Genomic DNA, 22,288 nt, shown 5'->3' with positions numbered 1-22,288 from the left:
TTCTTGGCCCCCTCCTCTTCATCCTTTACCTGTCCCCGCTCGGTCACTTAATCCGCCGTCATGGTCTCCAATTCCACTGCTTCGCCGATGACATCCAGCTTTTCATCTCCACCAAGTCCGTCTCCACCGACACCCACTCTATCCTGACAAACTGCATCACTGAAATAAAATCCTGGCTTCAAATCAACTTCCTCAAGCTTAACTGTGATAAATCTGAAATAATCATCATTGGCCCAAAAACGCTCACAAAATCCACCCATAACTTTGCCCTCAACATCGACGGTATCCCAGTATCCACCTCCCCTCACATCCGGAATCTTGGCGTCATCTTTGACCAAACCCTTTCCTTCGACAAATACACTAAACAGATCACAAAGTCAGCCTTCTTTCACCTGAAAAACATTGCCCGTCTCCGCTCATCCCTCTCCTCCACGGCTGCAGAAACCCTCATCCACGCCTTCATCACCTCCCGTCTGGACTACTGCAATAGCCTCCTCTATGGTTCACCCTCAAAAATCACCAATAAACTCCAATACATTCAGAACTCCGCTGCCCGTCTACTCACTCATTCCCGGACCCGTGACCACATCACCCCCGTCCTTTACAAGCTTCACTGGCTCCCCATCCCCCAGAGAATCCAGTACAAAATCCTCCTCTTGACATACAAAGCCCTCCATAACCTGGCCCCATCCTACCTGGCTGACCTCCTCTCCAGACACACTCCCACCCGCAACCTCCGCTCTGCTGGTACCAACCTCCTGACCCCCTCCATCCGGACCAAATTCAGATCCTGGGGGGACAGGGCCTTCTCCATCGCTGCTCCCACCCTCTGGAACTCACTACCTCACACCATCAGAGACTCCTCCTCACTCACCACATTCAAAACATCACTAAAGACCCACCTGTTCAACGCTGCATTCAACATTCAACCCACAGCATTTAACCCCTGACTATCTCTTCTCCTTCTCCCTCCTTTTGCTTTAAATATTTCCCTATTGATTCTTGTCTTGTCTTTTTGATTCTTGTCTTATATATATGCCGTATATCGCTGCTGTTTGTTTTCTTGATTCTTGTCTTTTTGCAATTGTTGTTTTCATGTATTGTTATGCATTATGTTTTCCACTCTGTCAAAGCGCCTTTGGGCTTCTGGAAAAGCGCTATACAAAATAAATGAATTATTATTATTATTATTATTATTTACATGAAATGGTTTGGTCCATTCGCAAAGCCAAAGCGAACGGCTTGCGAGAACGGTGACCATACCTTGGGAACCACTTGTCCGATTAATTTCAAACCTTGAAAAGGCACATCCTCGGGTCCCCAGCAATATACCTGTAATACCTGTAACCTGTAATAACCTGTAATACCGTAAGTGCGTGATGTGACCGTACAATGAATGTATCCTCCCGACGCCGCAGCTCGGATGGCGCTGCAGTTAATCGGGCCTGTATCGGCAGAGTTATTATAAACGTGTACTACAATCCATCGTACCTTACAACAATCAACACAGATTGCAACTTGAAATAAATGAATACGCTCTCAAATGTGCCGTCCGAGGCAGCGTCTGCTCGCCACGTTCAGCATTCAGTACGTCGTCACTATGACTATCCGTAAGTCCGGAAGTGACGTCCTCATTTGACTGTCCGGAGGGTCGCATATCGCAGTTACGATGAATCGCAAATTAGTTTTAATTAGTTTTAAAACATAGTTTAACGCCAACATAGCACCAAAATAGTTTGCCAACGTGAAATAAATGAATACGCTCTCAAATGTGCCGTCCGAGGCAGAGTCTGTTCGCCACGTTCGGCACACGTGATAGCTCGCTGCTCTCTGATTGGTTGAATCGTTTTTTGGACATAGCTCGGTAACTACTTCTCCGATTAATATGAAACCTTGAAAAGGCACATCCTCAGGTCCCCAGCAATATATCTGGCAAGTTTCAATTAGATCGGACCCGTGGTTGTCGAGAAACAGCGGTCACAGACACACAGACACACAGAGATTACTGGAATTATAGATAGATATTATTGGTTTGTTCGTCATCATTGGTGTTGTTTCCTTATTGATTTCGACACGGAAATATATATTTTTCTGCCGTGATTCCTCCCGGGGTTAGGAGGTATACCAAGACTAGGAGGTCGGGGAGGAACACGTAACAACACCCACTGAGAAAGAGAACAGTGGAGGGGAGGTGCCACCCTCGGAACACTTGGCTGGGGCAAGGCAGCCAGGACGCCATCTTTAACGGGCCTGAATTTCCCTCCACCTCTCCCGGTTTTATTTTACCTTTTATTTTCTTTATATCCTGGCGAATATTTCTTTGTTATTTTGCTTCCCTCCCTCCCCTTTGGGACTAGCTAGGGATACCGGGTGGGTCGTTTAATTGTCTTGTCTGTTTTGTCTTGGCGCCTGTCTGTCCTTTAATTACTTGATCTTTGCCGCTGCATATCAGCGGGATTTCTTTTCCTTGTGATTTATCTTTTCCTTGGTGTTGTACCCTGTGTTTTTTCCTTGATTTTGAGTAAAGTATTTGCATTTATTCCCATGTTTTGAATTTGCATTGCATTTCTGGATTGGCATACTGTGTGTTTAAGAGTGGGGGGTGTAAAATTGCATCAGTATTTGGATGGTAACTTCGCTCGGTCATTTCTGACTGCTCATACGGCGCGACCCGCCTATGGGGAACGTATTGGTCTCCCGAGCACATGGATTAGGATCTCCGGAGCAATAGGCAGTACCCCGAGCCCTTCACGCAGGGGCCAGGTCGGAACAATACAAAAGGTAAACGGTTCAGCGAGGTGGAGGTATGCGCTCTATCGAGATCCGTTCTTGTTAGGCATGGAAATATCGTCGATTTTTTTTACACCTGAACCCCCAACCCCCACCACCTGTGTGCTCCGTATATTAATTAATTACACTTCCATTGTGTGCAGAAGGTTAGGAGACATGAGTGTACATTTACATGAATTACAAGGACAGGAGGACATCGATAATTAAAAGGACAGGAGGACTTAGAGAAATAGACACATGTGGAACACGAGATTTGAACCTGGGTTCCTCCTAATCACGTGACAGCTGGGATTCACGTAAACAAGAAAACATGGCGGAACCTCTTTGGTAACTATTACTAATATGAAACAGGACGAAATGGTCCGAATGTCCAACTTTTAAACTTGTACAGTGCGAGGACAGAAACCGCAAGGTCGTTGTTAAACTTGTTTTAAAATCTCGAGAACGAACATCGTCACTCACGAGTCGTCCAGGTTACATTTGGGGCGTGGTCTACGGAGATCCGAGAAACGGTGAAAACTCCGTCACAGTTAAAGAAGAGGAAGAGGCGAGAACGGAAGAGAGCACGTGTTTCTCTGTTTCGTTGTCCCTCAGTCAGTTATGGTATACCGGAATGAATTGTCCCGAAGTTACTAACACGGAGCTGTGTCTGATGAACGGAGATATCTCAGATGAGGAACACAAGGTGAACCCTCCGGGATCCACGAGGGTGTCCGATGGGAGGAACCTGCTCGGGCCGGGAGAATCTGCCGCGGATAAGGAGTTCGGACCCGGTACGTGACGTTCTTGTTCCCGTGCGGTTCCGTGCTGTGCACTATGTACGTTCATAGTTTATGTGGGAATCAAACCATGTACGGGTCTGGTTCTCCTCGTACAAAATTGTGTCGATGTCCTGATCTGGTTCCCTCGAACAAGATCGTTTCGATGTTGTGATCGGGTTCCCTCGTACAAGATCGTGTCGATGTCGTGATCGGGTTCCCTCGGATAAGATCGTGTCGATGTCCTGATCTGGTTCCCTCGTACAAGATCGTGTTGATGTCCTGATCGGGTTCCCTCATACAATTACAAGATCGTGTCGATGTCCTGATCTGGTTCCTTCGTACAAGATCGTGTCGATGTCCTGATCTGGTTCCCTCGTACAAGATCGTGTCGATGTCCTGATCTGGTTCCCTCGTACAAGATCGTGTCGATGTCCTGATCTGGTTCCCTCGTACAAGATCGTGTCGATGTCCTGATCAGGTTCCCTCATACAAGATTGTGGCGATGTCCTGATCTGGTTCCCTCGTACAATATCGTATCGATGTCCTGATCTGGTTCCCTCGTACAACATTGTGTCGATGTCCTGATCTGGTTCCCTCGAACAAGATCGTTTCGATGTCCTGATAGGGTTCCCTCGTACAAGATCGTGTCGATGTCCTGATCTGGTTCCCTCGTACAAGATCGTGTCGATGTCCTGATCTGGTTCCCTCGAACAAGATCGTGTCGATGTCGTGATTGGGTTCCCTCGTACAAGATCGTGTCGATGTCCTGATCTGGTTCCCTCGTACAATATCCAATCGATGTCCTGATCTGGTTCCCTCGTACAACATTGTGTCGATGTCCTGATCTGGTTCCCTCGAACAAGATCGTTTCGATGTCCTGATAGGGTTCTCTCGTACAAGATCGTGTCGATGTCCTGATCTGGTTCCCTCGTACAAGATCGTGTCGATGTCCTGATCTGGTTCCCTCGTACAAGATCGTGTCGATGTCCTGATCTGGTTCCCTCGAACAAGATCGTGTCGATGTCGTGATTGGGTTCCCTCGTACAAGATCGTGTCGATGTCCTGATTGGGTTCCCACGGACAAGATCGTGTCGATCTCCTCAACCAGTGAATCGATCCAGTTCGTTGTAATCGGAGCTCGAACAGCCATTTTTATTCCTTAGAGCAGATTCGTTATTAATGGACGAGTTTCGCTGTTTCCAAGTAAAATTTATTCCAGAAGCGCCAGTTCTCGTTCTTCTCGTTCTTGAATCGTTTTAAAACTTCAATACAACGAGTTTATTATCGTGTTTGATTTTATTAATCACTTTAACGATTAATTGGAGTCGTTATTGAGATGGTTGAAGTCATTATTGGAGTCGTACGAGTTGAGCCCGCGGAACAGACGTATGCCGGAGAGTGCCGGAGAGTGTCGGAGAGTGCCGGAGAGTGCCGGAGAGTGTCGGAGAGTGCCGGAGAGTGCCGGTTTTGGAAGGTTGAACGAAGCTCTTCCAGGACTCGAAGTATCCTTCCCCCCTCCCCCGGTTCGGTGAAGAATTTTGATTCATGGACAAAGTTGTGAAGTTTTGTTGTTCTCAGGGTTTTGTTCCGAGGGCTCTTTTCAGGATCGTCACTGAGCCCCAAACAGCCGCCTCCAACTGTACTTTGTTTGTGGTAATATTCCCAGGGATGGTTTTTAAGATCCCCGTGAGGTTCTTCTTTATCATTCCCGTTGCTCCAATTATCACTGGTACAATTCAGCACTCTTCAGCTTCCAGGTTCTTCCAGGTTTCACCATCGTTGTGGTCTTGGTATTTGGTAATTTTCTTGATTTCTGCATAACTTGGGCCAAACTCGCTGGGGACTGATATTTCAATCAGCAATGTTGTCTTTTCCTTTTTGTTCCTGAGTACGATGTCCGGTCGCAGTGCTTTGTTTTCTGTTTTCCATGTTTATGCTGGATGGGATCATCAGGACATACGTGAACATTATGTCCTTGTTTTCAATGAATGTTTTTAGTTCATCTTTCCATGAGCTTTGTGGAACTGGGATATCGAAATTTCTGCAGATGAGCCAGTGGATTGCTCGACTTACCTTGTTGTCCCTTTGGGTGTACAGCTGTTCTGACATGAGTTTTTTACACCTCCATGGGAGGTGGCTCGTGCTTTCTGTTTCCACCTTGCAGAACCTACACTTGTCCGATTGATTCAGTCCTGCCATCTTTTAAAATCCATTGGTGTCGTGTCCTTGTTCTTGAGCATTAATAATGATTCGTTCTCCATCCCCGTTGAGTTGACCTCTTATCCTTTCCAGTGATCCTTCTTTTGTCTATCCCCAATCTCTCCAACTCTTTTTTTTTTTTTAAATATATAAATATAACGAGCGTGCCTTCGAGGGATCGGCATCTTTGACCATTTCAATGTCTTTTGGGTCTTTTGGATCTTCATAATGTTTTGGGTCTTCAGGGCCTTTAAGGGTATTTTTGGGTCTTTTGGGTCTTAAAGCTCTTTTGTTTCCTCTGGGTCTTGTCGAGTATTTGGGGTATTTTGGTTCTTCAGGGTATTTAAGGGTATTTTGGGTCGAAATGGTCTTTGGGGTCTTCAGGGTGTTTTGGGGTGTTTTGGGTCTTCGGGGTGCTTTCGGTCTTCGGGGTGCTTTGGGTCTTCGGGGTACTTTTGGTCTTAGGGGTGCTTTTGGTCTTCGGGGTGCTTTTGGTCTTCGGGGTGTTTTGAGTCTTCGGGGTGTTTTGGGTCTTTGGGGCGTTTTGGGTCTTTGGGGCGTTTTGGGTCTTTGGGGCGTTTTGGGTCTTCGGGGCGTTTTGGGTCTTCGGGGCGTTTTGGGTCTTCGGGGCGTTTTGGGTCTTCGGGGCGTTTTGGATCTTCGGGGCGTTTTGGGTCTTCGGGGCGCTTTGGGTCTTCGGGGCGCTTTGGGTCTTCGGGGTGCTTTGGGTCTTCGGGGTGCTTTGGGTCTTCGGGTGCTTTGGGTCTTCGGGGTGCTTTGGGTCTTCGGGGCGTTTTGGGTCTTCGGGGCGTTTTGGGTCTTCGGGGCGTTTTGGATCTTCGGGGCGCTTTGGGTCTTCGGGGCGCTTTGGGTCTTCGGGGCGCTTTGGGTCTTCGGGGTGCTTTGGGTCTTCGGGGCGCTTTGGGTCTTCGGGGCGCTTTGGGTCTTCGGGGCGCTTTGGGTCTTCGGGGCGCTTTGGGTCTTCGGGGCGCTTTGGGTCTTCGGGGCGCTTTGGGTCTTCGGGGCGCTTTGGGTCTTCGGGGCGTTTTGGGTCTTCGGGGCGTTTTGGGTCTTCGGGGCGTTTTGGGTCTTCGGGGCGTTTTGGGTGTTCGGGGCGCTTTCGGTCTTCGGGGGTCTTCGGGGTGCTTTGGGTCTTCGGGGTGCATTGGGTCTTCGGGGTGCATTGGGTCTTCGGGGCGTTTTGGGTTCTTCGGGGCGTTTTGGGTTCTTCGGGGCGTTTTGGGTTCTTCGGGGCGTTTTGGGTTCTTCGGGGCGTTTTGGGTTCTTCGGGGCGTTTTGGGTTCTTCGGGGCGTTTTGGGTTCTTCGGGGCGTTTTGGGTTCTTCGGGGCGTTTTGGGTTCTTCGGGGCGTTTTGGGTTCTTCGGGGCGTTTTGGGTTCTTCGGGGCGTTTTGGGTTCTTCGGGGCGTTTTGGGTTCTTCGGGGCGTTTTGGGTTCTTCGGGGCGTTTTGGGTTCTTCGGGGCGTTTTGGGTTCTTCGGGGCGTTTTGGGTTCTTCGGGGCGTTTTGGGTTCTTCGGGGCGTTTTGGGTTCTTCGGGGCGTTTTGGGTTCTTCGGGGCGTTTTGGGTTCTTCGGGGCGTTTTGGGTTCTTCGGGGCGTTTTGGGTTCTTCGGGGCGTTTTGGGTTCTTCGGGGCGTTTTGGGTTCTTCGGGGCGTTTTGGGTTCTTCGGGGCGTTTTGGGTTCTTCGGGGCGTTTTGGGTTCTTCGGGGCGTTTTGGGTTCTTCGGGGCGTTTTGGGTTCTTCAGAGGTCTTGGTGGTTTGAAGGTTCTTGGGGGAATTAAAGGGTCGTCAAAGGTCTGAGGGGTCTCAGCAGTCTTAACGTAATTAAGAGGGTGTTAATTTTATGTGAAGAAGAAGAAGAATACCTTTTAGTCGCATATATACATAACGACATAACGGCATGACCATATACATTTGATCTTTTACAAAAAGACTAGTGGGGTCACCAATGGGAATCCCACGGCATGGACGTGTGTGACATCTGGATATCTTGATTTAGATGCTGCACATTAAATTTTACAAAATGGTTACTGGCGATTCATCAGATCCAGAAATGGTGCAATGAACACTTATGTGACGCCTCACCCCTCTCCACCTGACACTCTCCTCTCTCCACTCTCACGCCTCTCCAATCTCACTCCTCCTCACACTCCCTTCCAATACCTCCTCACACTCCTCTCCAATCCCTCACACTCCTCTCCAATCCCTCACACTCCTCTCCAATCCCTCACACTCCTCTCCAATCCCTCACACTCCCCTCCAATCCCTCACACTCCTCTCCAATCCCTCACACTCCTCTCCAATCCCTCACACTCCTCTCCAATCCCTCACACTCCCCTCCAATCGCTCCTCACTCTCCTCTCCAATCGCTCCTCACTCCCCTCTCCAATCGCTCCTCACTCTCCTCTCCAATCGCTCCTCACTCTCCTCTCCAATCGCTCCTCACTCTCCTCTCCAATCGCTCCTCACTCTCCTCTCCAATCGGCCCTCACTCTCCAACTCCTTGCTCCTCACTCTCCAACTCCTTGCTCCTCACTCTCCTACCCCCAGCTCCTCGCTCTCCAACCCCTAGATCCTCGCTCTCCAACCCCTGGATCCTCGCTCTCCAACCCCTAGATCCTCGCACTCCAACCCCTAGATCCTCGCTCTCCAACCCCTAGATCCTCGCTCTCCAACCCCTGGATCCTCGCTCTCCAACCCCTAGATCCTCGCACTCCAACCCCTAGATCCTCGCTCTCCAACCCCTAGATCCTCGCTCCCCAACCCCTAGATCCTCGCTCTCCAACCCCTAGCCCCTCGCTCTCCAACCCCTAGCCCCTCGCTCCCCAACCCCTAGCTCTTCGCTCTCCAACCCCTCGCTCCTCGCTCTCCAACCCCTCGCTCCTCGCTCTCCAACCCCTAGCTCCTCGCTCTCCAACCCCTCGCTCCTCGCTCTTGAACCCATCGCTCCTCGCTCTCCAACTCCTCGCTGCTCACTCTCCAACCCCTCGCTCCTCGCTCTCCAACCCCTATCTCATCTCTCTCCAACCCCGAGCTCATCACTCTCCAACCCCTAGCTCCTCACTCTCCAACACCTAGCCCCTCACTCTCCAACTCCTCACTCCTCACTCTCCAATTTCTCGCTCCTCTCCAACCCCAAGCCCCTCGCTCTCCAACCCCAAGCCCCTCGCTCTCCAACCCCATGCTCCTCGCTCCCCAACCCCTAGCTCCTCGCTCCCCAACCCCTCGCTCCCCGCTCCCCAACCCCTCGCTCCCCGCTCCCCAACCCCTCGCTCCCCGCTCTCCAACCCCTCGCTCCCCGCTCTCCAACCCCTCGCTCCTCGCTCTCCAACTCCTCGCTCTCGCACCCCTCGCTCCTCGCTCTCCGACCCCTCGCGGCTTGCTCTCCAACCTCTCGCCCCTCGCTCTCCAACCCCTCGCCCCTCGCTCTCCAACCCCTCGCCCCTCGCTCTCCAACCCCTCGCCCCTCGCTCTCCAACCCCTCGCCCCTCGCTCTCCAACCCCTCGCCCCTCGCTCTCCAACCCCTCGCCCCTCACTCTCCAACCCCACGCCCCTCACTCTCCAACCCCTAGCTCCTCACTCTCCAACTCCTCGCTCTGCAACCCCTCGCGCCTCACGCTCCAACCCCTGGCCCCTCACTCTCCAACCCCTGGCTCCTCACTCTCCAACCCCCGGCTCCTCACTCTCCAACTCCTAGATCCTCACTCTCCAACCCCTAGCTCCTCACTCTCCAACCCCTAGCTCCTCACTCTCCAACCCCTAGCTCCTCACTCTCCAACCCCTAACTCCTCTTCAACTCCTCGCTCCTCTCCAACCCTCCTCATCGTTGTTGCAGCAGCATCCTGTGCGAGTCTGTGATCACGTTCGTCGAGGGTCTCGTTCTCCCGTCTCGGTCTTTTTCTTGCTGCAGTATCGTGGGGTCACCCGTGGAAATCTCACGGGCGTGGACGTGTGTGACATTTGGACATCTTGATTTAGATACTGCACTTTATAAATTTTACAAAATGGTTACTGGCAATTCATCAGATCCAGAAATGGTGCAATGCACACAATTTATTTATTTCACAAAATATGTGACTCCTCACTCCTCTCCACCTGACACTCTCCTCTCTCCAAATCCTCACACTCCTCTCCAATTCCTCACACTCCTCTCCAATTCCTCACACTCCCCTCCAATCGCTCCTCACACTCCCCTCCAATCGCTCCTCACCCTCCCCTCCAATCGCTCCTCACACTCCCCTCCAATCGCTCCTCACACTCCCCTCCAATCGCTCCTCACTCTCCGCTCCAATCGGCCCTCACTCTCCAACTCCTCGCTCCTTGCTCTCCAACCCCTAGCTCCTCGCTCTCCAACCCCTAGCTCCTCGCTCTCCAACCCCTAGCTCCTCGCTCTCCAACCCCTAGCTCCTCGCTCTCCAACCCCTAGCCCTCAGCTCTCGAACCCCTCGCTCTTCGCTCTCCAACTCCTCGCTCTTCGCTCTCCAACCCCTAGCTCTTCACTCTCCAACCCCTCGCTCCTCGCTCTCCATCCCCTCGCTCCTCGCTCTCCAACCCCTCGCTCCTCGCTCTCCAACTCCTCGCTCTCCAACCCCCCGCTCCTCGCTTTCCAACCCCTCGCTCCTCGCTTTCCAACCCCTCGCTCCTCGCTCTCCAACCCCTAGCTCCTCGCTCTCCAACCCCTAGCTCCTCGCTCTCCAACCCCTAGCTCCTCGCACTCCAACCCCTCGCTCCTCACACTCCAACCCCTCGCTCCTCGCTCTCCAACCCCTCGCTCCTCGCTCTCCAACCCCTCGCTCCTCGCTCTCCAACACCTCGCTCCTCGCTCCTCTCCCATCTCATTCATTTTGAAAATGGAAGTTTCCACGCAACGCATGAATTGTCACGATCTTCAAGAGGAAGTGTCTCGTAATCATCAAATGGCAAGTAAATTACATTGTGAAAATTAAAGGTTTCAAATAAACCTATTTAAAGTGTATGCACACATAACTAATAAAAAAAAACGAAGAAAAATCTCTCGGTAATTTCCTGAAACATATTTTCGTTTTTACTTCCGGATAATAATGTTGAATGAAATAAGAACGAATAAATATTTGACGTTTTGTGACGACTGCCATCAAAAGTAAAAGTAATATATCTTAACGGAAAAGAAAAAGCGAATTTTTAATATATGTCTACATTTTCCCCGACTGTTATTTTAGGCGGTGTATTTTCGTGTATCATCGTGGCGCGATTTAAATATATTGTTACAGACACGACTTTGATGTTAAGGTGGGCCGAGCGGAATGGCCGTCGTGTCCGCACAAATTACCCGATTGTACTCGAACGTCGACGAAGCCGCGCTACGCTGGCTCAATAGGAAAGAGAAGACACCCGGCTGGGTTATAATGACACAATACGACACCAGGGGTTCAGTTCTCAAGACCTCCGGAGGAGGTTATATTAAGGCGGAAGGTTAGATTACAACTACAAGAGGTACATCATAGGAAGACAGGCACTTAGACACAACCTTATATTATTCCCGACAGACCACAGAGAAACAGGACAAAAACTGACTCACACGGGGATTGATGGCAAGGAAAGCGGGTATTCGATGGCCAGCACAAGGTGCACCTTGTGCTCAGGGACAGGATGGCGCGGCCCAAAAGATGCAGGAGGTCTCTCAGCGCTCGAGGTGGCGTCTTGTCTCAAGCTGGGGGCGCATCTGACGTCACGTCCGGCAAGCGGCTGCGTATATCCGGCGGGGAGTGACACGCCCTCGGCTCGTTAGCTCCGCCCAGATGGAATCGGTCCGCCCTTCTTATTGGGTGCGGGGGGGGTTTACCAGGCTCCGCCCTTGACGAGGAGCTGACAGCCAGCCCCTTCGTGGTAACCCCGTGGGGCGCATGGATAATGGCGGCTAACCGAGCCGGAGGGAGGACGCACACTCCCCGCGCGCGCCGTTGTTGTAGTTGTTGTTGTAGCTGTAGTTGTTGTTGTTGTTGTTGTAGCTGTAGTTGTTGTTGTTGTTGCTGTAGTTGTTGTTGTTGTTGTTGTAGCTGTAGTTGTTGTTGTTGTTGTTGTAGCTGTAGTTGTTGTTGTTGTTGTTGTAGCTGTAGTTGTTGTTGTTGTTGTTGTTTGGGGAAGAAGATGGGAGGAGGTATGGGAAGGTCCTAAACTCACTACTGGTGCCATATAATCACATTCTGGTGCAACGAAGAGTCATAATTAATGGAAACGAGGCCTTAACTGACATAGATTAAGAATAACTAGGAAGATGTCCGAAAGTTGTCTACGTGTGGTGCGGTGGACCTGGGCACGACATTTAATGGGGGAATAAGGGGAAGGTCGGCTCTACTGATTGTTATTTACATGCAATGGGACTAGGGAATGGGGGACTGGGGAAAGTTGGGGAGTATTGGAGAAAATAGGGGAATATTTACAAGCGGATATGGAGGCCAAATTCCATATTCGCAACATTGCACCCTTCTCTACCCTCGGGGCGTCCCGACCCGATAAATTTTTACCTACTTTAGTGTGGCACGCAATGTAGTTCCCTCTACTATTAACTCTACCCTGAGTGCGACAGTTTTACAGATATTCACAAATGAGTAAATATGTCCCCCTGCGACGTTGCACCCTTCTCCTCACAGAAACACACCCACAGGATAACCGAATCCGGAAAGAATTCTCAAACTAAACATACAGCCGGTAGGGAGCATTATTTACAAGACTATGCTGCTATTTACACTACGATCCAGGACCTGTTTTTGGAGGAACACATGCAGATGTTATGCATAGAGAGAGCGCGCTTGCCAGCATCGATACACCAACCCACGAGTGCTCTGTGGCCGACGGCCTTTAATAACGTGCAGAGCACCCTTCCCGAGCATCAAAAGCACCACCCCACCACCAATCGGTGCAGTCACCATTGTTCATTGGAATAAAAATAAATTCGACAACCCCTAACCCTGCAGGTGTCTCTTGCTCTTCTTGTGGTGCACTTGGTGTTAATTAACAGTGGTTCACCTTTATGGCATAGGTGCCACGTTGACCCATAGGTCCTTCCACGGGTGGTGCTTGGCCGCAAAAGAGCTGCGGTCCATTGTGGGTGGCCACAAACATTGCGGTCCATATGGTGTATCGATCCAGGCAGCCAACAGCGAAAGTGCAGGCCCACAACTGCGTAGCCAGCACCTCTCTCTCCTCTCTCTCTACCCCAAAGCCAGATCCTCGGAGGTGGGAGACAAAAGAAGAAACAAGTGAGTAAGGTGGTAAGGGCGCAAAAGTGCACGCAATATAAGGTAATGCACACTGGGGGCACATGGGAACCAGGTGAGACAGGTACGTTCCTATCGTACGCCCCCCCCCCCACCAGGTAACCTACATGGCCCCTCCCTTACCCCTTACTGTATCCACAAAACACAACACTACCCATAAACATCTACTTTACAAATCAACAAACATCCCTACTGTCTTCCCCGTTCCTCCCATAAACCAAATTCGTCTTCTCTCCCTCCTAACCAATCAAATTTGCCATTTTCAACTCTCATCAAAATTTGCCATCTCCAACTCAACATCATAATTTGCCATTACCAATTCATCATCAGTCCCTCCTAGGGAGGGAGAGATGGAATCACCCCAATGTCTCATCCACGTCGTGATGCGTCTCACAAATCCACACAGCGATTCATCTCCTGCAACAAAACAAAGAAAACACAGGTGTGGAGTCATCATCATCACCACAGGTAAGTGGCTGCGTATGGTGCGACAGGTTCTTCAATCCTAACTATTTCCTAAATGACTTTAACAACTTTACACTACCCGGGGTCTTTCTCCGGCCAAACCATTGGCCCTCTTACTCTATGGGTTCTAAAAACCAATTCCCATTGGCCAAACTGTGGTGCTCTTCAATTTGGGGTCTCACTCCCCCGATTCCTCTCCCGGTGCCCTCGCACAATTTCTGGGCTGCGGCGTGTACCTCTCCCAGTGGGTCTACCCACCTGCACACCTCCACCACTGCAGTTGCCTCCGAGCTTACCTGCTCCTTGCCCTAACCTAACTACCTGGGGAAGGCCCTCTGGCACTCTCCCCACTCGGTGCCCTCTCTGGCACTGGGCTACCCGGGTCCATCCTCCGGATCCTCGGGCCCCATCCACAACTCTACCGGCTCCCAGAGCCCACCTGCGGCCTCACCTGGCCGACATCCTCACAGTGGTGGAGTGCCCAACCAACTACACACACTAACAGGCTACACGCCCAGCCATTTCCACAACACTAATGCACCCATCCACAACACCATTCTGCAACCGCACCACAAATGCCAATATCCAACCACAATTTACCTGTATCCTCTACCTAACACTTACACTACCCGCCCCGGGTACTCGTGAAAGGGGTCCACTCTTCCCCCATCCACACCTTCGCACCACGCACACCACTCCATACCACTTACTCCAACTCTCTCCACACACCTGTACTTGCACCCTGTGCTCTCACACCTGGTGCCACCTGCACCCTTCTCTCCCCAAGCGCATTCGCGCTGATCCACACACTCACTACTCATACACGGCTCCACACACCTGTCCAGTTGCACACCTGTGCAATCACACCTGTTCAATTCTCACACACACGGCATCATCTCAGCTAACTACTCCCTTCTGAAACTTGCGCTTCCCAGTCGTCCCTTTAACTATTGCGCTCCCTCGTCATTATAATCCACACTAATCTACCTGCGTCCCCACTACAGGTATCAGTCACTAACTAATCTTAACGTTACCTAATGTCAATCTTCGCTAGATCCCTACACACCATATCCTAACCCACCCGGGCTAGTTTTCACTGCCATACACCCCATAATCTAGTGCTCCTTTGCCCCCACATGGGAAGGATGGTGGATTTGCCATCCCACCACATCGGGGGTCTCTCACTACCAATTTTGCACATCAAATTTCAATAAATCAAAAATTTGCCAATCACTGCCCATCATCTGCCAATCACTACTGCCAATCCCTTGCCAATCATCAAATTTTGCTTTTCTCTAATTTTGGGTCCAAAACACTAACCTCATCACCCAGTCTACTCACTAATACCTCTCGGTGCGCCAATCCCTGTCCAAAGCCCGGCTTCGTGAAGCCAAGCAATGGATGCTGGTTGTTTTGTGCCAGCGGCTGGATACGTCCGGCACTCGGTGCAGGGACGGGGGCTTACCCGTGCCGAGATCCCACACACCACCTCGGCGTGGAGCCATCCAATGCCCCGATCTAGACCTGCCGGCACGTCTCACCAAAAAGTGGTCGCCATGACGACCCTTTCTATTGGGCTGCCAGCTCCGCCTAGTGGAGCCTGGACGCGGCCGTTCAAAGCGAGGCCCGGCACGCACCGAGGGCCCGACTCGGCTATAAGTCGTTCTAAACTCTACCCCGTCTAACGTCGATGCTTCACCTGGACGCTTACACCCCGCAGCCCGTTCCTTGCTCACACATCCAGCCGTGCCCATGCTCCTCGTACCTTTCCTTACACACCCAGGTACACCCATTCCACTCACAGCCTTGGTCACACACCTGACCACCGAACACTTTGGCACACATTCGTTGGTCGCACACCTCACCAAAACACCGCTTCGCGCCCCCTCCTCTGTCACCTCCTCTGTGACAATCACAGGTGTGCTCTCATTCGCACACCCAACCACGTGCCTCACCACCAACTCCAGCGTGCATTCCCACTCACGCTCTACCATTCCAGGTGTGCATCCTTCCATCCCAGGTGTACATCCTCGCTCACCTGTCACAACTAACTCACGCTCCATGTCACTCTCACTACTTCCACCTCCATTCCTGACAACGCACTCACCCTTACTTTTGACAGCACACTCTTTCCCCATGCACCTGTCCGTCACACACCTTTCTCGCGCACACTCTCCCGTCACACCCTCCGTAACACTCACCACAGCTGTGCATTCTTCCTTGCCTTTGACAGCGCACTCTTTCCCCGTGCACCTGCCCGTCACACACCTTTCTCGCGCACACTCTCCCGTTACACCCTCTGTAACACTCACCACAGGTGGACACTCTTCCTTACTTCTGACAGCGCACTCTTTCCTCATGCACCTGTCCGTCACACACCTTTCTCGCGCACACTCTCCCGTTACACCCTCTGTAACACTCACCACACCGCGCTTCCATGTGCTCCCTCGCACACACGCTACGACCGACTCATTCTCGCCAGCACCCTCACTCCTTGGCACACACTTTTTCCTCACACACCCCAGAGTCGGACTTTCTTGCACACCTCCTTTTTCGCACACCAGACCTGTCGCACACTTCACCAACGGCCTCTCACGAACACCCGGGTCTATCTCGACCCCCAAGCTTCTTAAATCCCCTGGCGCATCATACGCACGACCATATTGGTCACCACTTACACCGGGTCCTCTTCCTCTTCGCTTCTCCTCCATCACCTGCGAATCCCTCATCCGGTTAATGAGCACATCATCACGATCCAAACACAGACTTTGGACCAATTCTTTTATCTCCTCTTTTATCTCTTTCTTATCCCCTCTCCGTCGCTTCTTAATTTCGCTCATCCCTTCTTCCACTTCTTCTAATTTGTGCTTCACCTCTTTTATTCCCCGGTACGTCTCCTCAAGCTCATCCTCTAAGGCTACCTTGACCGTTTCCAGGTGCGTCCTCACCTGCCGGTCCTTCGTCTCCATTACCTCTATCACCTCGTCCAACCTCGTTGTCAGTCCCTCACGTACCATCTGACATTCCCTCTTTGTCGCTATCAAGTCGTTTTTTATGTCGTTTTGTGTCGCTTTTAACCCTCCTAATACCGCAGTGTTCCTTTGAACCTGCTCCACTAACTCCGTCTGTCCCACCGTCAGCTGCTCCACCTCCTGCGTCAGGTCCTCTATGCCCCCTTGTAACTTTACAGTCCCCTTTCTCACCTCCTTTTCCATGTGCTCCTCACAGTGCCTCACCTCCTCGCGCACTCCTCCGACCTCCTCACTCACTCCTCTTCTGATCTCCTCTCCCATCACTTGCATCTCCTGCCCAGATGCCACCCTCATCTGCTCCATTTCCTCCCTGTGAGCATCCAGTTTGGTTTCTACCCCCATTCTGACCCCCTCTATCTGCTGCTCCATTTGTTTAACTTCCCTTTCCGCTTGGTCCCTCATGTCCCTCAATTTGCCTTCCATACTGTTTTCTAACCCCTCTAACCCATTTTTCACTCCCTCTATCTGATTCTCCTGGGCAGCCATTCTATTTTCTACCCCCTCTAACCCCTTTTGCATCCCTTCCATTTGATTCTCTTGAGCGGCCATTCTGTTTTCTACCCCCATTAACCCATTTCTCACCTCTTTTATCCCATTGTCTAACCCCTCAAAATTTTTGTCTACCTTCTCACCAGTACCCCTCGCTTCGTCCCTCATTACTCCCAATTGCTCACTCTGAGCATCCATCCGGTTCCCCATTACCCCCATTTGGTTTTCCAATCGCTCACTATTCTTTTCCATAAGGGCCGTCATTTGTATAAAAAAAAGTTCCAATCTTCCCAGCGGCGCTACTTCGGTCGCGGGCACGGTGACCAGCGAGGCGCCATTTTGCGCGCCCGCTTCTTCGTGCGTGACGGCGCTATTTTGCGAACCTGCCGCCCTCACTGCTTCGCTCTCCTCCTGTCCCTCATTTTGGTCCTGGATCGACCCTACCTCACTCTCCTTTACCGGACCCCAGCTGTCTTGATCCGCCATAGCGCGACTTTCAAAATTCGGTTATTATTTTTTATTTTCGTAAAACAAATTGAAATTTCGCCGTTATAATTTCGCGCGGGAAACGCGCTCCGAATCGATTTTCCCTCCCAAAATTTGGGCCTAACTAATTTAGTCCCGGGTTCGAATTCCACTCCTCGACACCAATTGTTACAGACACGACTTTGATGTTAAGGTGGGCCGAGCGGAATGGCCGTCGTGTCCGCACAAATTACCCGATTGTACTCGAACGTCGACGAAGCCGCGCTACGCTGGCTCAATAGGAAAGAGAAGACACCCGGCTGGGTTATAATGACACAATACGACACCAGGGGTTCAGTTCTCAAGACCTCCGGAGGAGGTTATATTAAGGCGGAAGGTTAGATTACAACTACAAGAGGTACATCATAGGAAGACAGGCACTTAGACACAACCTTATATTATTCCCGACAGACCACAGAGAAACAGGACAAAAACTGACTCACACGGGGATTGATGGCAAGGAAAGCGGGTATTCGATGGCCAGCACAAGGTGCACCTTGTGCTCAGGGACAGGATGGCGCGGCCCAAAAGATGCAGGAGGTCTCTCAGCGCTCGAGGTGGCGTCTTGTCGTCTCAAGCTGGGGGCGCATCTGACGTCACGTCCGGCAAGCGGCTGCGTATATCCGGCGGGGAGTGACACGCCCTCGGCTCGTTAGCTCCGCCCAGATGGAATCGGTCCGCCCTTCTTATTGGGTGCGGGGGGGGGTTTACCAGGCTCCGCCCTTGACGAGGAGCTGACAGCCAGCCCCTTCGTGGTAACCCCGTGGGGCGCATGGATAATGGCGGCTAACCGAGCCGGAGGGAGGACGCACACTCCCCGCGCGCGCCGTTGTTGTAGTTGTTGTTGTAGCTGTAGTTGTTGTTGTTGTTGTTGTAGCTGTAGTTGTTGTTGTTGTTGCTGTAGTTGTTGTTGTTGTTGTTGTAGCTGTAGTTGTTGTTGTTGTTGTTGTAGCTGTAGTTGTTGTTGTTGTTGTTGTAGCTGTAGTTGTTGTTGTTGTTGTTGTTTGGGGAAGAAGATGGGAGGAGGTATGGGAAGGTCCTAAACTCACTACTGGTGCCATATAATCACATTCTGGTGCAACGAAGAGTCATAATTAATGGAAACGAGGCCTTAACTGACATAGATTAAGAATAACTAGGAAGATGTCCGAAAGTTGTCTACGTGTGGTGCGGTGGACCTGGGCACGACATTTAATGGGGGAATAAGGGGAAGGTCGGCTCTACTGATTGTTATTTACATGCAATGGGACTAGGGAATGGGGGACTGGGGAAAGTTGGGGAGTATTGGAGAAAATAGGGGAATATTTACAAGCGGATATGGAGGCCAAATTCCATATTCGCAACAATATATATCTCTGCATTTTCCCATGTGTGCGTGAATGTTCTCAATTATTTCTGACACCGAGTCAAAAACAATCGATAAAAAGGAAATCGGATGGTGAATTCGAGATAAAATCGTGAGGGTGACTCAAGGAATGGGCTTTATTTTACAGGCCTTTGAGAAATCATTTCGTTCCATAAATGGAAACTTTCATAGGATTCTCTTCCCATTTTTTTCAACCGAGTCTAAAACTATGTTAACGACTGTTAAAAATGAAATGTTATATCGAATTAGAGTTGAAATGAACCTGTGTGAGAGAGAAAGACAGCACGGGCCGAACTAAACAGGCCTCAAAGCTATTCGAGGTAATAAAATGGTGGATATTTGTTTACATGAAGCCTTTCCCAGAATGGGTGGAGCTACTCTGTAAACGGAGTAAGCCACACCCCCAGACAGACAGACAGACAGACAGAATCACCTTCGCCAATTATAATATCGATAATAAGATATACAGTCACGTGAAAAAGTAAGTACACCCCATGTAAAGTTTTGACTTTATCAACATATTTCAACATACAGCTATTTGATCTTCATTTCAACAATATTGATAGATAAAGGTGATATAATATAACAAATATCATGAAACATTTACATTTTGTAGTCCATTGTATAATTTAAATAAATATAAATGCAAATTTCGCATGTGGAAAAAGTAAGTACACCCTTGGCTCGAATCGGTGGTATTTGCCCCCTTTGGCAGAAACAACTTCAAGTAGGCGTTTCTTATAACTGTCTACCAGTCTCTGACATCGACTGGGAGAAATTTTTGCCCACTCCATGCAGAATTATTTCAGCTGTGCAAGGTTTGAGGGGTTTCTTGCAGGCACAGCTCGTTTCAAATCCCCCCCACAACATCTCGATGGGATTTAGATCCGGGCTTTGACTTGGCCATTCCAGAACCCTCCATTTCTTTCTTTTCAGGCATTCCTTTGTGGATTTACTAGTATGTTTAGGGTCATTGTCATGTTGCAAGGTCCACCTTCGGTTGAGCTTCAACTCTCCGACAGGTGGCCTCACATTATCCTCAAACACTCTCTGGTACAATGAAGAATTCATGGTGGTGAGCTGTCCAGGCCCTGATGCAGCAAACCTGCCCCAGACCATAATATTTCCACCACCATGCTTTACAGTTAGTATCAGGTTCTTGTGGTCAAATGCTGTCTTTGGTTTTAGCCAAACATGTCTTCTGGTACTGGGGCCAAATAGCTCTACCTTTGACTCATCTGTCCAGAGCACATTGTTCCATAAGTGCTGGTCTTTTCCGAGGTGTTCATTGGCAAACTTTAGTCTTGCCCTGATGTTCTTTCTGGACAGCAAAGGTTTCCTACTGGCAAACCTCCCATGTAGATCAAATTTGTGCAGCCTCTTTCTAATGGGAGACTCGTGCACTTTGACATCAACAGTGGCAAGAGCTACCTGTAGGTCCCGTGATGACATTCTGGGGTTCTTAGAGACTTCTTTCAGCATCTTGCGGTCTGCTCTCGGGCTGACTTTGTTGGGGCGGCCTGGCCTGAACAAGTTGGCAGTTGTTTGGAATCTTCTCCACTTGTAGATGATCTTCCGGACAGTCGAATGATTGATTTCAAATTGTTTGGAGATCTTTTTAAATCCCTTCCCCGACTCGTAGGCATCTATAACCTTCTTTCTGAAGGCCTCGGGGAGCTCTTTTGATCTAGGCATGGTGACGCCGCACACTTTAACAACAAAGAGCAAACCAAACTAAATGTCTGAGGTTTAAATAAGACAGGTTCCTCCAAGATCCTCTCTGACGATGTTCTAATCATTTGCACCTGAGCTGGTGCACCTGATTCTAATTGTAGGTATTTTAAGTAGTGATAAATGTAGGTGTGTACCTACTTTTTCCACATGCGAAATTTGCATTTATGTTCATTTAAATTATACAATGGACGACAAAATGTAAATGTTTCATGATATTTGTTATATTATATTGTGGCGGACACGAAAGCTCACTGGCGTGAGGACATCATTCCGCGCACCAAGTGGGCGGCGGCCACGCCCGAGGGGTAGGCGTGGCCGCGGGATATACACCGGGCGTGGAGCCCAGAGCGCTCCAGTGCTACAGTTGAGCTCTTATAATAAAGACTCTTGAACTTACCGCGTTGTCCGCTTCCTCCTTGTTATACAAGTAGCGCGCGTAGCACCGCGCTTCATTGGTGATCCTCCGACGTTCTGGTCAGCCTTCGCTGACCACCCGAACCCGCCACAGCAATGGCAACCAACGCGGTCCAAATCAAACTCCCCGAGTTCTGGGAGGCTCAAGCCGAAGTTTGGTTCCTGCAGGCAGAAGCCAGTTCCGACTTCGAGGCATCACGGTGGACGAGACCAGGTACTGCCACGTGGTCGCCTCCCTCAGGCCCGGCACGGCCGCCCGCGTCGTGTCGGTCCTGAGGAACCCACCGGCCGACGGCAGGTACGAGGCGATCAAGCGTCTCCTCCTCGCCACGTTCGGCCTCACGGTGGACGCTCGGGCCGACCGCCTCCTGGACCTCCCCGAGCTCGGTGACACACGACCGTCGGTCCGCATGGACCATATGCTGTCGTTGATGGGCGACGAAACCCCGAACGCTCTATTCCGGGCGTTATTTCGATGCCAGCTGCCGGCACGAGTCCGCCTCGCGTTGGCTGGTTCTGCGACGACGGAACCCCGAGCTCTCGCTGGCGAGGCCGACAGGTTCTTCGCGGCTTTGGACACCCAGGCGAGTTTTGGCGCGGCTCTCGGGGCTGACCCTGATGCTGATGCACCACACCTCATGGATCTCGAGGCTGATGCGCACTTCGTGTCCGCCGCCACGCCCCGCCCACCACCGCCGCCGCGGAGAAAACCGCGGCCTCCTCCGCCTTCGCCGCAAACCTGGTGTTTTTTCCACGCCAAGTTCGGCCACGAGGCTCGGCAATGTCGCCCGCCGTGCTCATTCGGCAGGTCGGGAAACGCCCGGGCCGGCCCTCGGTAGTGGCACTGAGCGCCGGCCGTTCAAACAGCCTACTGTTCATCACGGACACCTTATCCGGGTGCCGTTACCTGTGCGACACGGGAGTGCAGGTGAGTGTCATTCCCGCCGGTACGTCTGACAAGCAGTCCGCGGGCCAGGGCCCCGCGCTGCTTGCTGCCAACAGTACGTCCATTCGCACGTACGGAAAACGCTGCCTTTCTCTGCGGTTCGGAGGGCAGGTTTTCCGGTGGTTGTTCGTCACTGCCGACGTGCCTATGGCACTGCTCGGTGCGGACTTCCTGTGTGCCAATGGTCTGCTGGTGGACGTAAACCACAGAAGGCTTGTCCAGGCTGAGACGTTCAGCTCGCTCGTGTGCGCGCTGCCCGCCTCGTTGAGCAGCTCCCGGAGCGGCTCATC

The 22,288-nt window shown here is 51.1% G+C and overlaps 1 protein-coding gene across 1 annotated transcript in view; it reads left to right on the top strand.

Moving 5' to 3' along the window:
- The first annotated feature begins 3,350 nt into the window (after positions 1 to 3,350).
- The window catches only part of LOC137427488 (uncharacterized), a 68,580-nt gene continuing 49,642 nt past the window's right edge, over positions 3,351 to 22,288 (top strand). Inside the window, exon 1 of the mRNA XM_078777308.1 lies at positions 3,351 to 3,563. Within this exon, the coding sequence (XP_078633434.1) occupies positions 3,404 to 3,563 (160 nt within the window). The 5' untranslated portion in view covers positions 3,351 to 3,403. The remainder of the gene's footprint in view (positions 3,564 to 22,288) is intronic.

The sequence above is a fragment of the Myxine glutinosa genome, chromosome 5 (assembly GCF_964187855.1).
Source record: "Myxine glutinosa chromosome 5, kmMyxGlut1.1, whole genome shotgun sequence".
Classification (NCBI taxonomy): domain Eukaryota; kingdom Metazoa; phylum Chordata; class Myxini; order Myxiniformes; family Myxinidae; genus Myxine; species Myxine glutinosa.
The sequence above is the reverse complement of the archived record's forward strand: the minus strand, read 5'-3'. Positions and strand labels throughout refer to the sequence as shown.